At 43.5% G+C, this 13,560-nt stretch overlaps 1 protein-coding gene across 1 annotated transcript; it reads left to right on the plus strand.

Moving 5' to 3' along the window:
• The first annotated feature begins 399 nt into the window (after positions 1 to 399).
• Positions 400 to 5,570, plus strand: LOC123090460 (myosin-binding protein 7-like). The gene is made up of 3 exons (XM_044511755.1): positions 400 to 1,730; positions 5,120 to 5,166; positions 5,286 to 5,570. Exons 1-3 carry the CDS (start codon positions 444 to 446, stop codon positions 5,389 to 5,391), a joined length of 1,440 nt encoding a protein of 479 aa, XP_044367690.1. The 5' UTR covers positions 400 to 443; the 3' UTR covers positions 5,392 to 5,570.
• The last annotated feature ends 7,990 nt before the right edge of the window (positions 5,571 to 13,560 follow it).

The raw sequence follows: 13,560 nt of genomic DNA on the forward strand, positions 1-13,560 counted from the left end.
AGAGTAGAGCGGGGAGAGCGCGCATGGCAGTGTGAAGGCCGCGTGACGAGCGCGGCAATTTATAGGCGCGCGCCAAGCGGTGCGCCAAATCTAGCGCGCGTGGTGCCGCCTTTTCCCGCGCGCTACTTTCCCACCGCCGCTAAAGCGCGCCAAAACGTCCCGCACGCGCTAAAAGGAAAGTTTACCCCGCGAACGTGTTTTTTGACGCCGGTGTTGGAGATGCTCTTATCTGTCTTTGCTTTCCGTTTTGGCCATCCAGTTCAACTTCAGCCCAAAGAAACACAAAAGGAAAACACCATCCTAAAAATGGAAAAAATGAAGACACCGCCCAACGACTGACGGGAACCGGAAAGGCAGCCCTCCCGTTTTTCCTCTCCCCCTCCTACCAAATTTCCGTCTCCTCGCGCGCGCGCGCGTGCGCCCGCATCCTCCCGGCTCCCCGGATGCACGCCATGGCCGACGCCGGCGGCCCCCCGCTCAATCTCTGCCCTCTCTGCGGCCACCCCACCACCAGCACCATCTCTTCCTCCCGCCCATCGTCTCCGCCATTGGCGGCTACGAGGCCGACGCTGAAGAGGAATTCACCACCAGAGGCGCCGCCCGCGGTGGTGCGGGTGGAGATAGGTGACGAGGCGGCGGCACTGCGGGAGGCTCTGGCGCGGCAGCAGGCGGCGCTGGCGGATTTGCAGGCCGAGCTGGATGCGGAGCGGGGCGCGGCGGCCGGCGCCGCGAGCGAGGCCATGACGATGATCCTTCGCCTGCAGCGGGAGAAGGCTGAGGCCATGATGGAGGCGCGCCAGTTCCGGCGCTACGCAGAGGAGAAGATGTCCCACGACGCCGCGGAGCTCGCCGTCCTCGAGGAGACCATCGCCAAGCGCGAGGCCTCGGTGCGCGGCCTCCAGTCTCTGTCACGCCTCAGCGTCGCCAACGCTGCATCGTTGCATTCCACCCCGCGAGTCTCCTCCACGCCGCGCAACCCGTCCACGCCATCGACGGTTGGGGCCGGCGGCTATTACCCACCGTTGCGGTGCTTTAGTAGCCGCTTTAATGACCACCCGCCGACCGCGTCGGAGGCGGACGTGCTCGACATGCAGACCCCGCGCGACCACCTCGCGCGCCTCTCCAACCGCGTCCAAATCCTCGAGCACCGCGCACCGCCCACATCCACCACTACGCCCATCATCCGCGTCGCGCCGGGCTCCACCTTCCCCCGCAACCCGCGTCCATTCTCCGACACTGACAGCCTTGACTTCTGCGACGGCGAGTACTTCCCGGACGACGACTGCGGCGCCAGCGATCGGGTGTACACCGTGGACGCCATCCACGGCCGCGGTGTTCCCCTGGTCGTGCCAGAGGGCTCCATCTGTGGCGGCACTCCGGCTGGGAGCGACTGCTGCGCCGGCGGGCCGTGGGGGGAAGACGAGGATATGCGTCGGCTCAGCGCACGCCTCCAGGCGCTGGAGGCCGACCGAGAGACCATGCGCCAGGCCATCATCTCCATGGGCGCCGAGAAAGCGCAGGTGGTGCTTCTCAAGGAGATCGCGCAACAGCTGTGCAAGGACGCCCCGCCACCTTTGCCGGCGGTGACCGTGGGGCAACATTACTACAAGGGGGCAACGCCACCGGCCGTGACCGTCACTGTACCACGGCCGCAGCGACCGATGGTCATGCACAGGATGGTGCTCAAGAGCCAGCCCACGAGGACGTCATTCTTTTCTACTGTAGTCAAGGTAATATAATCGTGTATGATCTCATGTTAAGAGCAGTTGGGCCTTTCTCTGCATACATCGCCGCCAATTCAAACATGGATTTTATACAAAAATAACAATCCAAAAAAGATTTCAAACATGAATTACTTTGTGAATGTAAATAGTTTATCAGATAGGAAAGGATTCCACTATAAATCCAATGTCAGATTTTTTACCATGGCAAATTATGTTCTCGGAGAATGGCAAATTTAGTTGGCAGAAAATCCATCTCAGTTCTTTTTTTATAGGAAAATTGTAGCACTTGCAAACAAATTTGCCATCATCGCACCAATATAAATTGCCATGAAGCGTCATATTTGTCATGTCTAAAAATCTGACGTTAGTTTTAAAGTGTTTTGGATAAAAAAATGGGTGTAGAATATTGTTTGCCGTACTAGATAATAATAAACTAATAAACACAAGAGTTGTTATTGCTTTATTTCCGTAATTTTTTGTATCTTGAAGATTGAATAATTGTTGTGTCATTACCTATCCCTGCCTAATTCTCACGATGTGCTAAACAAGGAAATAAGAATGGAAGTAAAAATATATTTGGCAGCATAATTCCCCACAAACTCCCTCATGTAAACTCCCAGTCATCTACCCATGGGTTACCCAATGGTGTGTATAAGTCATATTATTTAGTCAGCTTGCTGGTTGTGAAATACTTACTGCTTGCACATCTATACCCGAGAAGGGCAAGACCTTCGGAGCGAGTAGTATCATAAACTCATAGCGCATCATACCATTTTAGTAGTATACTATCTTGTCATTACATACTATCATAGCCAAGTATCATACACACCATTTTTTTCATAGGTGGCGCTGCATCAATACCCTTATAATACAATACCGTGAGGATCTAATATTACTTACGAGGAACAATCATTTGTGTAAATGAAGTATGGTCAAGTGCCATGGATTCATCATGTTTCAGCCTTTTAGGAGTTAATGCCATTTTACCTTTTCAGAATAGTAGCCACATGTTTCATTAAACAACAAGGGTTACACAGAACACACACGATCACTCTCCCGGCGATACCACAACAGTGGGAGACATGTGTATATATTAATATTTTGCATAATGGACTCTGGAAGAAGAAGAAAATATAAAGTTCACTCTTGGAGAACCTTGTACATTGCCAAACCGTCATCCACCATAGGACTATGGCGGCGCCGTGGCACGACCAGATAAGTAGGGGAATCATTGCCACAACAAGATCTATAAGAGCAACTTTTGCAGTGAATCTTGCTTTTCAGCCGATGAACCAGCCCACTGCACATGACGGAGACGAGAATTTTTGGCTTGTTGGCCCGGAACCTTCCCCATGTCGCTAAATCCCGATGATATCGTTTTCATGCAACATAGTTGGAGAAGAACAACGTCGCCACCTGGGTGGTATGTCGGATGCCACCACTGTAGAGATGGACCAGATGAATGTGACTCCTCCTGTTGTTGATTAGAGGACTACCAAATTGGATGAGAAGCAAAGACAATTTATTTAAGGTGGTGTCATCCCTGCCCTCGGTGTGACCCTATCTACACGTCAAAGTTGAAGTCAGGGGTCCCCACCCACTCCTGTTGGGGGAGGGGTGGACAAAGGGGCCAAGAATACCCGACCTTGCTAATGAAGGGAGGGGAAATATGTCACCACCCTAATCGTCCTTGTAGGAGGCAGCGGAGATTGTGGGGGATCTGAAACTCTATGTTGTTTTTATGAATGAAGTGTATGACAAGTAATACGATCATCCATTAATATTTTTATATTATTTGGAATTCGATGCAAGTTGCACCCTGGATTTGAAGGTTGGTATTCCCTGAGAATTTCCAGGCTACTTTGTTTTTCCGATAGCCCATTACTGGCAACATTAGGTTTCATAGTTTATGAACCATGTTAAGCTTGATGGCAGTAACTAAATTATGTTTTACATGTGTATCCATATTTGATCAGCAATAATCTGTTATTATTTTTGTTACAATGTAAGGACATTGCTACTTTGACCTTGCATCCATGTTGCTTGTTCGTTTACCTATTCTGTTCTGGAGAATACAAAGGTGAACATGGGTGCATGTGCACCCATTACAAAAAAAAATAAAAAAAATGGGTATCAAACTAGGTCGACTAGTCCACTCACATGTCAAGTTTTACTAAGAAATACACCCATGGTATTCTGACGGAAGAAAACATAATTGGATCTCGAAATTACTTCAAACATTGTCTTTTTTATTGCTCTATTTTTTTAATTTGTTTCCAAGAATACCAAGCATGGCATTTCTTCGTGAAACTTCATACGCGAGTAGAATACTCTACCATGTATCTTATAAAAAATATTCATAGTTTATTGATTTTTCCAGTATCTTTTTTTTGATTTTACTATTCATATGCGCGGAACCATCTTCCAAAAATTCGTGTCTGTTTTGTTCTCTTTTTTAGTACATCTTCAATATTACTAGAATTAGGGCGTGCATTTACATTGGCTCCATGATTTAAATTAACTCCTATTGGAATACATCTGCATAAATTGATGCCACTTGTTTTATCTATGGATATTTTTGATTCATAGCTTACGTATTTTTTGCAATTTCACAAGTTTAGTTCCAATATTGCTCTGGCTATAGCTATGTTTTGTTTATGACTTTGATCTATTACATTACCAACCTCTCCATCGTTCCCAGTAATGTATCGAATGAGAACTAGTCTTAACATGGGTAGTCGTAATTAGAAAATTTAGCATTGGATTGCCCGCTTAAGGCTCCAATGCTCACCAAATGCCCCCAAAAGTTCTAAGTTAAGAATACAAGGTTTGCTATAAGTTGGAATCAATGTATCCCATTTGAAGGATGCGTGTTCTAGATTGGCTCTCCATTCTACCATAGCCTATGGTTAAACATGGCTGCTTTGAGAAGTATAGCAGCCCTTTTGTCAAAAGCTTTCTTTGCAAATAAAACATAATTACCTGATAATTCAAAATAGTGTCCATGTTCATCTGCAGTTGGTGAATGGTAAACTCAAAAAATAGTAAAAAAATAGCTAGAATATTTAGGCATCCAAGATGCTCATGTGCGCAAGGTGCGTGCATTTTCACTATGTCTGGACATTTGAGGAGCTCGTATAAAAAATCAACACCGAATAGTGCTCTTTTTCAAAGTTTCTCACACCCAATTTTTTTCGCACGATCCCTCACATGTCCAACCACACCATGAAAATTTGCACGAACCTTCCACGCATGAGCATCTTGGATGCCTAAAAGTTTCATATTTATTTTATTGTTTTACTATTTTTTTGAATTTACTATTCACACTCGGGAGTAATGAGTCTGGGTGCAAAATAGCCACTCTCATAATTACCTTGCTTTTGATCTCCTTGTAGTGGGTCGCATCTATCGTCTCCTGGCGAAGGAAATCTTCCCGTATCAAGTGGGTGAAACCTTGTTACCTTGTTACAGTCATTGCATATTTGGCATCTTGATTTAGCTTTGGTGTTGCCCGCAAAATAAAAATTATTTACCTTCGTGCTTTCATCAATGTCATTTTAGGTACCCTATTGGCCAATGCGGTAACAATGTCGGGTTGATGTTGCTGCTCGACAAGTCTTCAAAATCTGCAGGCAACGGGCATCATAAACCTCCCAAAAGGATTTAGATGCCATCAATCTTGATTATATATGACTGATTTGTTTGTGAAAAACAAGGTGGCTTTCGCATTGTTGTCCCCCAATTCTTGGCATGCTCTTTCGCTGATCTTATCTGATAATGTAGCTTACAAATGGAAGCCATCAATTGTTCTTGCTGTTTTTATTTTTTAAAGCATTGTTGTTTTTGTTGCCGTGACGATTCTTCATATGTTATACTGATGTTTTATGGCCTTATACCTTCAATACAAAACAATTGCGTAGTACACAGTATGCCACTAGTTGAGTAATGTACATGGCGTTTGTTAAGAATGGGCAAGAGCTAAGGCACTTCACCATATGGGAACAATCATAGTTTCCAAGTTAGAAATGTGTGCAACTACTGGTTCATTTTCATTTTTTAGGCAATTACCTGGACCACCCATAGATGCATATCATATGTAAAATGCAACAAATACCACATATTGTGCATAAAGATTAATTATTGTTTCTAACAAGGATGTCTCAACCAAATTATTTTTTCTTACTCCAATACATGTATGTGGATATAAGCTAGAAGATGTTTTGAGAGAAAAAAATGTAGCTCATGTCGAGAATCAGAAGCTTTTAGATTTCCTTTATATCATATCGATCATTTCGGATGCCTTTATATCTACATTCACTCCATCCTATGGCTTAGGGGTCGAGGTCGAAGGACCTCATTTACTAAATCCAGAAGTTCCTCATTTAATTCCATTCGACACCCCTCCTCGCTAATCTTTGGCAAATCTTTTCCCGCGCTCCTCTACAATCTGAAATGTAGAAAGAAAAAGTTTAGATTAATGAGATCTTAACCAAAAAGATGGAGAATTATATGAAGGTAGACCACCAAATCATATTACTTTTACTTGTCTGGAAAAATATTTCTAAAACATCCGATAGTCCTCACAAATTCTCCAAACAAACAGATTAATTTTACCGGCACATATGAACTCAATAAGAAGGCGACCAACACCGGCGTGAAGAACATGCTCATCTTTGAATTTGACTGTGGAACCTTTGATGTGTCGATCATGAGCCTTGACCATCGAGGATTTGAGATAAAGGACACTGCCGGTGAAACTTGATGAGTGTATTTTTACACTCATTTCCACCATTGTTTAAACCCAGTAGTCCTGGTTTCCGAGATAAGCACTCTGACACTATTACTAGTGACTAATAAAAGCAAATGATTGTGAATCCCTTTGTTTAATTTTGTTTTCCATGGGAATGTGCCATTTAAGATGGAATCGAAGCATATATGGAATATGAAGGTAGGCGAAAAAACCCGAGAAAACAGAGGCGCAACCAAGACAGAAGATGGCGCCAGGTACGAGCGCTCCCAGTCGTACCACCTGGTGCTGCCTTAGTGACATCAGCGCAAGCCAACTTCATAAAAGGATTGACTCCCCATTCGCAACAAAACGCCATGAAACCATAAACAATCATCCGTATCCATAGTCGCTGCCATTCCCATCTTCATGGCAACCATCCCCTAGCCATAGCCATGACTTGTAATTGAGATACATCATATGCAATGACATTGTAAGAGTATTATCAATCATTTCATCTTCAAATTCAATCTACAATGCATTTCTTCTGTGATACATCTACAAGGTGTGAGTAGTCCACTCAGGCTATGGGCTGAGGCATAGCCTTGCAACCCCATGTACTTGTGCACGGGATTGTTGGTATTGACTTTAAGGCCAAACATATTTATATGTGTTGTAGTGGATTTTTCTCTTGCCTCTTTCTTGTTCTAAGGCCCACAGGTACCTCGAGATCCCAAGGATCAATCAAGGAGGAGGTAAAGTGCAGGGGTGAGTGAAAGGCTATGCTGAAGGATGGTTATAGTAAGGATGAGTATGGTAGTTGAAAAGCGGTTTCCTGAGGAGACGTGAGGTGCATTTATTAAACACCCAATGCATTGGTTCACAGAAATCCTTCATAACCAAGCTAACCCCACAGGACGGTAAGGGCGTTGGTTGGACAATAGATTCACGATGCATGTTGATGACCGGCCTGAAGAAAATATGCCCTAGAGGCAGTAATAAAGTTGTTATTTTATATTTCCTTATTCATGATAATGGTTTATTATTCATGCTAGAATTGTATTGATCGGAAACTTAAATACATGTGTGAATACATAAACAAATATGGTGTCCCTAGTAAGCCTCTACTGGACTAGCTCGTTGATCAAAGATGGTTAAGGTTTCCTAACCATAGACATGTGTTGTCATTTGATAACGGGATCACATCATTAGGAGAATGATGTGATGGGCAAGACTCATTTGTTAGCTTAGCATAATGATCGTTCATTTTATAGAGATAGATCGAGACACTTAATAGGACTTTCACAAAGCACATACCTTGGTAAAGTTTTGAAGAAGTTCAAAATGCATCAGTCAAAGAAAGGGTTCTTGTCAATGTTACAAGGTGAGTCAGACTCAAAGCCCGACCACTGCAGAAGATAGAGAGAAAATGAAAGTCATTCCCTATGCATCAACCATAGGTTCTATTATGTATGCTATGTTGTGTACCAGACCTGATGTGTGCCTTGCCATAAGTCTGGCAGGGAGGTACCAAAGTAATCCAGGAGTAGATCACTGGACACGGTCAAGAACATCATGAAGTACCTGAAAAGGACCAAGGATATGTTTCTCGTTTATGGAGGTGACGAAGAGCTCATCGTAAATGGTTACGTCGATGCTAGCTTCGACACTGATCCGAATGAATCTAAGTCACAAACCGGATACGTGTTTATATTGAATGGTGGAGCTGTCAGTCAGTGCAGTTCCAAGCAGAGCGTCGTGGCGGGATCTACGTGTGAAGCGGAGTACATAGCTGCTTCGGAAGCAGCACATGAAGGAGTCTGGATGAAAGAGTTCATATCCAATCTAGGTGTAATACCTAGTGCACCGGGTCTAATGAAAATCTTTTGTGACAACACTGGAGTAATTGCGTTGGCGAAGGAATCTAGGTTTCACAAGAGAACCAAACACATCAAGAGACACTTCAACTTCATTCGTGAAAAGGTCAAGGATGGAGACATAGAAGTTTGCAAAATACATACGGATCTAAATGTAGCAGACCCATTGACTAAGCCTCTTCCACAAGAAAAACATGATCAGCATCAAGACTCCATGGGTGTTAGATTCATTGCAATGTAATATAGATTATTGACTCTAGTGCAAGTGGGAGATTGAAGGAAATATGCCACAGAGGCAATAATAAAGTTTTTATTTTATATTTCCTTATTCATGATAAAGGTTTATTATTCATGCTAGAATTGTATTAATCGGAAACTTAAATACATGTGTGGATGCATAAACAAATGATGTGTCCCTAGTAAGCCTCTACTAGACTAGCTCGTTGATCAAAGATGGCTAAGGTTTCCTAACCATAAACATGTGTTGTCATTTGATAACGGTATCACATCATTAGGAGAATGATGTGATGGACAAGACCCATCTGTTATCTTAGCATAATGATCGTTCAGTTTATTGCTATTGCTTTCTTCATGTCAAATACATATTCCTTTGACTATGAGATTATGCAACTCACGGATACCGGAGGAATACTTTGTGTGCTATCAAACATCACAACGTAACTGGGTGATCATAAAGATGCTCTACGGGTATCTCTGAAGGTGTTTGTTGAGTTGGCATAGATCGAGATTAGGATTTGTCACTCCGAGTATCGGAGAGGTATCTTTGGGCCCTCTCGGTAATACACATTAGAAGAAGCCTTGCAAGCAAAGTGACTAATGAGTTAGTTACAGGATGATGTATTATAGAACGAGTAAAGAGACTTGCCAGTAACGGGACTGAACTAGGTATGAAGATACCGACGATTGAATCTCGGGCAAGTAACATATCGTTAGACAAAGGGAATTACGTATGTTGTCATAACGGTTCGACTGATAAAGATCTTCGTAGAATATGTAGGAGCCAATATGGGCATCCAGGTTCCGCTATTGGTTATTGACCGGAGAGGTGTTTCGGTCATGTCTACATAGTTCTCGAACCCATAGGGTCCGCACGCCTAATGTTCATTGACGATATAGTGTTATATGAGTTATATGTTTTGGTGACAGAATGGTGTTCGAAGTCCCGGATGAGATCACAGACATGACGAGGAGTCTCGAAATGGCCGAGAGGTAAAGGTTGATATATAGAACAATGGTATTCGGACACCGGAAGTGTTTCGGAGAAAACCATGAAGGAAATATGCCCTAGAGGAAATAATAAAGTTGTTATTTATATTTCCTTATATCATGATAAATGTTTATTAGAATTGTATTAACCAGAAACTTGATACATGTGTGAATACATAGACAAAACAAAGTGTCCCTGGTATGCATCTACTTGACTAGCTCGTTGACCAAAGATGGTTAAGTTTTCTGACCATAGACATGTGTTGTCATTTGATGAACGGGATCACATCATTAGGAGAATGATGTGATGGACAAGACCCATCCATTAGCTTAGCATTATGATCGATAAGTTTTATTGTTATTGCTTTCTTCATGACTTACACATATTCCTTTGACTATGAGATTATGCAACTCCCGAATACCGGAGGAACACCTTGTGTGCTATCAAACGTCACAACGTAACTGGATGATTATAAAGGTGCTCTACAGGTGTCTCCGAAGGTGTTTGTTGGGTTGGCATAGATCAAGATTAGGATTTGTCACTCCGAGTATCAGAGAGGTATCTCTGGGCCCTCTCGGTAATGCACATCGTGATAAGCCTTGCAAGCAATGTGGCTAATGAGTTAGTTGCGGGATGATGCATTACGGAACGAGTAAAGAGACTTGCCGGTAACGAGATTGAACTAGGTATGAAGATACCGACGATCGAATCTCGAGCAAGTAACAGTATGTTATCATTGCGGTTTGACTGATAAAGAACTTCGTAGAATATGTAGGAACTAATATGAGCATCTAGGTTTCGCTATTGGTTATTTATCGGAGATGTGTCTCGGTCATGTCTACATAGTTCTCGAACCCATAGAGTCCGCACACTTAATGTTCAATGACGATTTGTATTATGAGTTATGTGTTTTTGGTGACCCAAGATTGTTCGGAGTCCCAGATGAGATCATGGACATGACAAGGAGTCTCGAAATGGCCGAGAGGTAAAGATTGATATATTGAACGATGATATTCGGACATCAGAATGGTTCTGGAATGTTTCGGGTATTTTTTGGAGTACCGAGAGGTTACCGGAACCCCCCGGGAAAAGTAATGGGCCTTCATGGGCCATAGGGGAGAGAGAGGAAAGCACACAACGGGTGGAGCCCCCCCCCATTGGTTGTCCGAATTGGACAAGGGGAGAGGGCGCGACCCCCCTTTCCTTCCCCCTCTCCCTCTCCTTCCATTCCCCCCTCCGAAAGAAAGGAAGGGGGGCCGACTTGGACTAGGAGTCCTAGTCGGTTTCCCCCCCCCCCCCATGGTGCGCCTGCTGGGGAACATAGTAATTTCAAAAAATTTCCTACGCACACGCAAGGATCATGGTGACGCATAGCAACGAGAGGGGAGAGTGTTATCCACGTACCCTTGTAGACCGAAAGCGGAAGCGTTATGACAACGCGGTTGATGTAGTCGTACGTCTTCACGATCCGACCGATCCAAGTACCGAACGTACGGCACCTCCGAGTTTAGCACACGTTCAGCTCGATGACGATCCCTGGACTCCGATCCAGCAGGGTGTCGGGGATGAGTTCCAGCACGACGGCGTGGTGACGATGATGATGTTCTACCGACGCAGGGCTTCGCCTAAGCACCGCAACGATATGACCGAGGTGGAATATGGTGGAGGGGGGCACCGCACACGGCTAAGGAACGATTACGAAGATCAACTTGTTGTGTCTAGAGGTGCCGCCCTGCCCCCGTATATAAAGGAGCAAGGGGGAGGGGGCGGCCGGCCAAGGGAGGGCGCGCCAGGGAGGAGTCCTACTCCCATCGGAAGTAGGACTCCCTCCTTTCCTAGTCCAACTAGGAGAGGGGAAGCAAGGGAAGGATAAGGAGATTGAAGGAGAGGGAGGAAAAAGAGGAAAGGGGGGCCATTTCGAGACTCCTCGTCATGTCCCCGGTCTCATCCAGGACTCCGAACTCCTTCGGTACATCAAAACTCATAAACTCATAATATAACTGTCATCGAAACCTTAAGCGTGCGGACCCTACGGGTTCGAGAACAATGTAGACATGACCGAGACACGTCTCCGGTCAATAACCAATAGCGGAACCTGGATGCTCATATTGGCTCCTACATATTCTGCGAAGATCTTTATCGGTCAAACCGCATAACAACATACGTTGTTCCCTTTGTCATATGTATGTTACTTACCCGAGATTCGATCGTCGGTATCTCAATACCTAGCTCAATCTCATTACCGGAAAGTCTCTTTACTCGTTCCGTAATACATCATCCCGCAACTAACTCATTAGTTACAATGCTTCCAAGGCTTATAGTGATGTGCATTACTGAGTGGGCCCAGAGATACCTCTCCGACAATCGGAGTGACAAATCCTAATCTCGAAATACGCCAACTCAACATGTACCTTCGGAGACACCTGTAGAGCTCCTTTATAATCACCCAGTTACGTTGTGACGTTTGGTAGCACACAAAGTGTTCCTCCGGTAAACGGGAGTTGCATAATCTCATAGTCATAGGAACATGTATAAGTCATGAAGAAAGCAATATCAACATACTAAACGATCAAGTGCTAAGCTAACGGAATGGGTCAAGTCAATCACATCATTCTACTAATGATGTGATCCCGTTAATCAAATGACAACTCATGTCTATGGTTAGGAAACATAACCATCTTTGATTAATGAGCTAGTCAAGTAGAGGCATACTAATGACATTAAGTTTGTCTATATATTCACACATGTATTAGGTTTCCGGTTAATACAATTCTAGCATGAATAATAAACATCTATCATGAAATAAGGAAATAAATAATAACTTTATTATTGCCTCTAGGGCATATTTCCTTTAGTCTCCCACTTGCACTAGAGTCAATAATCTAGTTCACATCGCCATGTGATTTAACACCAATATTCATATCTGTATATGATTAACACCCATAGTTCACATCTTCATGTGACCAACACCCAAAGGGTTTACTAGAGTCAATAATCTAGTTCACATCACTATGTGATTAACACCCAAAGAGTACTAAGGTGTGATCATATTTTGCTCGTGAGAGAAGCTTAGTCAACGGGTCTGTCATATTCAGAGCCGTATGTATTTTGCAAATATTCTACGTCTACAATGTTCTGCACGGAGCTACTCTAGCTAATTGCTCCCACTTTCAATATGTATCCATATTGAGACTTAGAGTCATCTGGATCGGTGTAAAAGCTTGCACCGATGTAACTCTTTACGACGGGCTCTTTTATCACCTCCATAATCGAGAAATATTTCCTTAGTCCTCACTAAGGATATTCTTGACCAATGTCCAGTGATCTACTCCTAGATCACTATTGTACTCCCTTGCCTAATTCAGTGCAAGGTATACAATAGGTCTGGTACATAGCATATCATACTTTATAGAACCTATGACTGAGGCATAGGGAATGACTTTCATTCTCTTTTCTATTTTCTGCCGTGGTCGGGATTTGAGTCTTACTCAAGTTCACACATTTGCAACACAGGCAAGAACTCTTTCTTTGACTGTTCCATTTTGAACTACTTCAAAATCTTGTCAAGGTATGTGCTCATTGAAAATCTTAAAAAGCGTCTTGATCTATCTCAATAGATCTTGATGCTCAATATGTAAGTAGCTTTACTGAGGTCTTTCTTTTAAAGAAATCCTTTCAAATACTCCTTTATGCTTTCAAGAAAAATTCTACATCATTTCTGATCAACAATATGTTACTCACATATATTTATCAAAAAGGCGGTAGTGCTCCCACTCACTTTATTGTAAATACAGGCTTCACCGCAAGTCTGTATAAAACTATATGCTTTGATCAACTTATCAAAGTGCACATTCCATCTCTAAGATGCTTGCACCAGTCCATAGATGGATCGCTGGAGCTTGCACATTTTGTTAGCACCTTTAGGATTGACAAAACCTTCTGGTTGCATCATATACAACTCTTTTTTAAGAAAACCATTAAGGAATGCAGTTTTGACATCCATTT

The sequence above is a fragment of the Triticum aestivum genome, chromosome 1B, assembly GCF_018294505.1.
Source record: "Triticum aestivum cultivar Chinese Spring chromosome 1B, IWGSC CS RefSeq v2.1, whole genome shotgun sequence".
Taxonomy (NCBI): domain Eukaryota; kingdom Viridiplantae; phylum Streptophyta; class Magnoliopsida; order Poales; family Poaceae; genus Triticum; species Triticum aestivum.

Coding starts and splice junctions, on each gene's coding strand:
- LOC123090460 (XM_044511755.1), top strand. CDS start 444: ATGCACGCCATGGCCGACGCCGGCGGCCCCCCGCTCAATCTCTGCCCT. Junction 1,731..5,119: donor TCTTTTCTACTGTAGTCAAG/GTAATATAATCG, acceptor ATCTCCTTGTAG/TGGGTCGCATCTATCGTCTC. Junction 5,167..5,285: donor AGGAAATCTTCCCGTATCAA/GTGGGTGAAACC, acceptor ATGTCATTTTAG/GTACCCTATTGGCCAATGCG.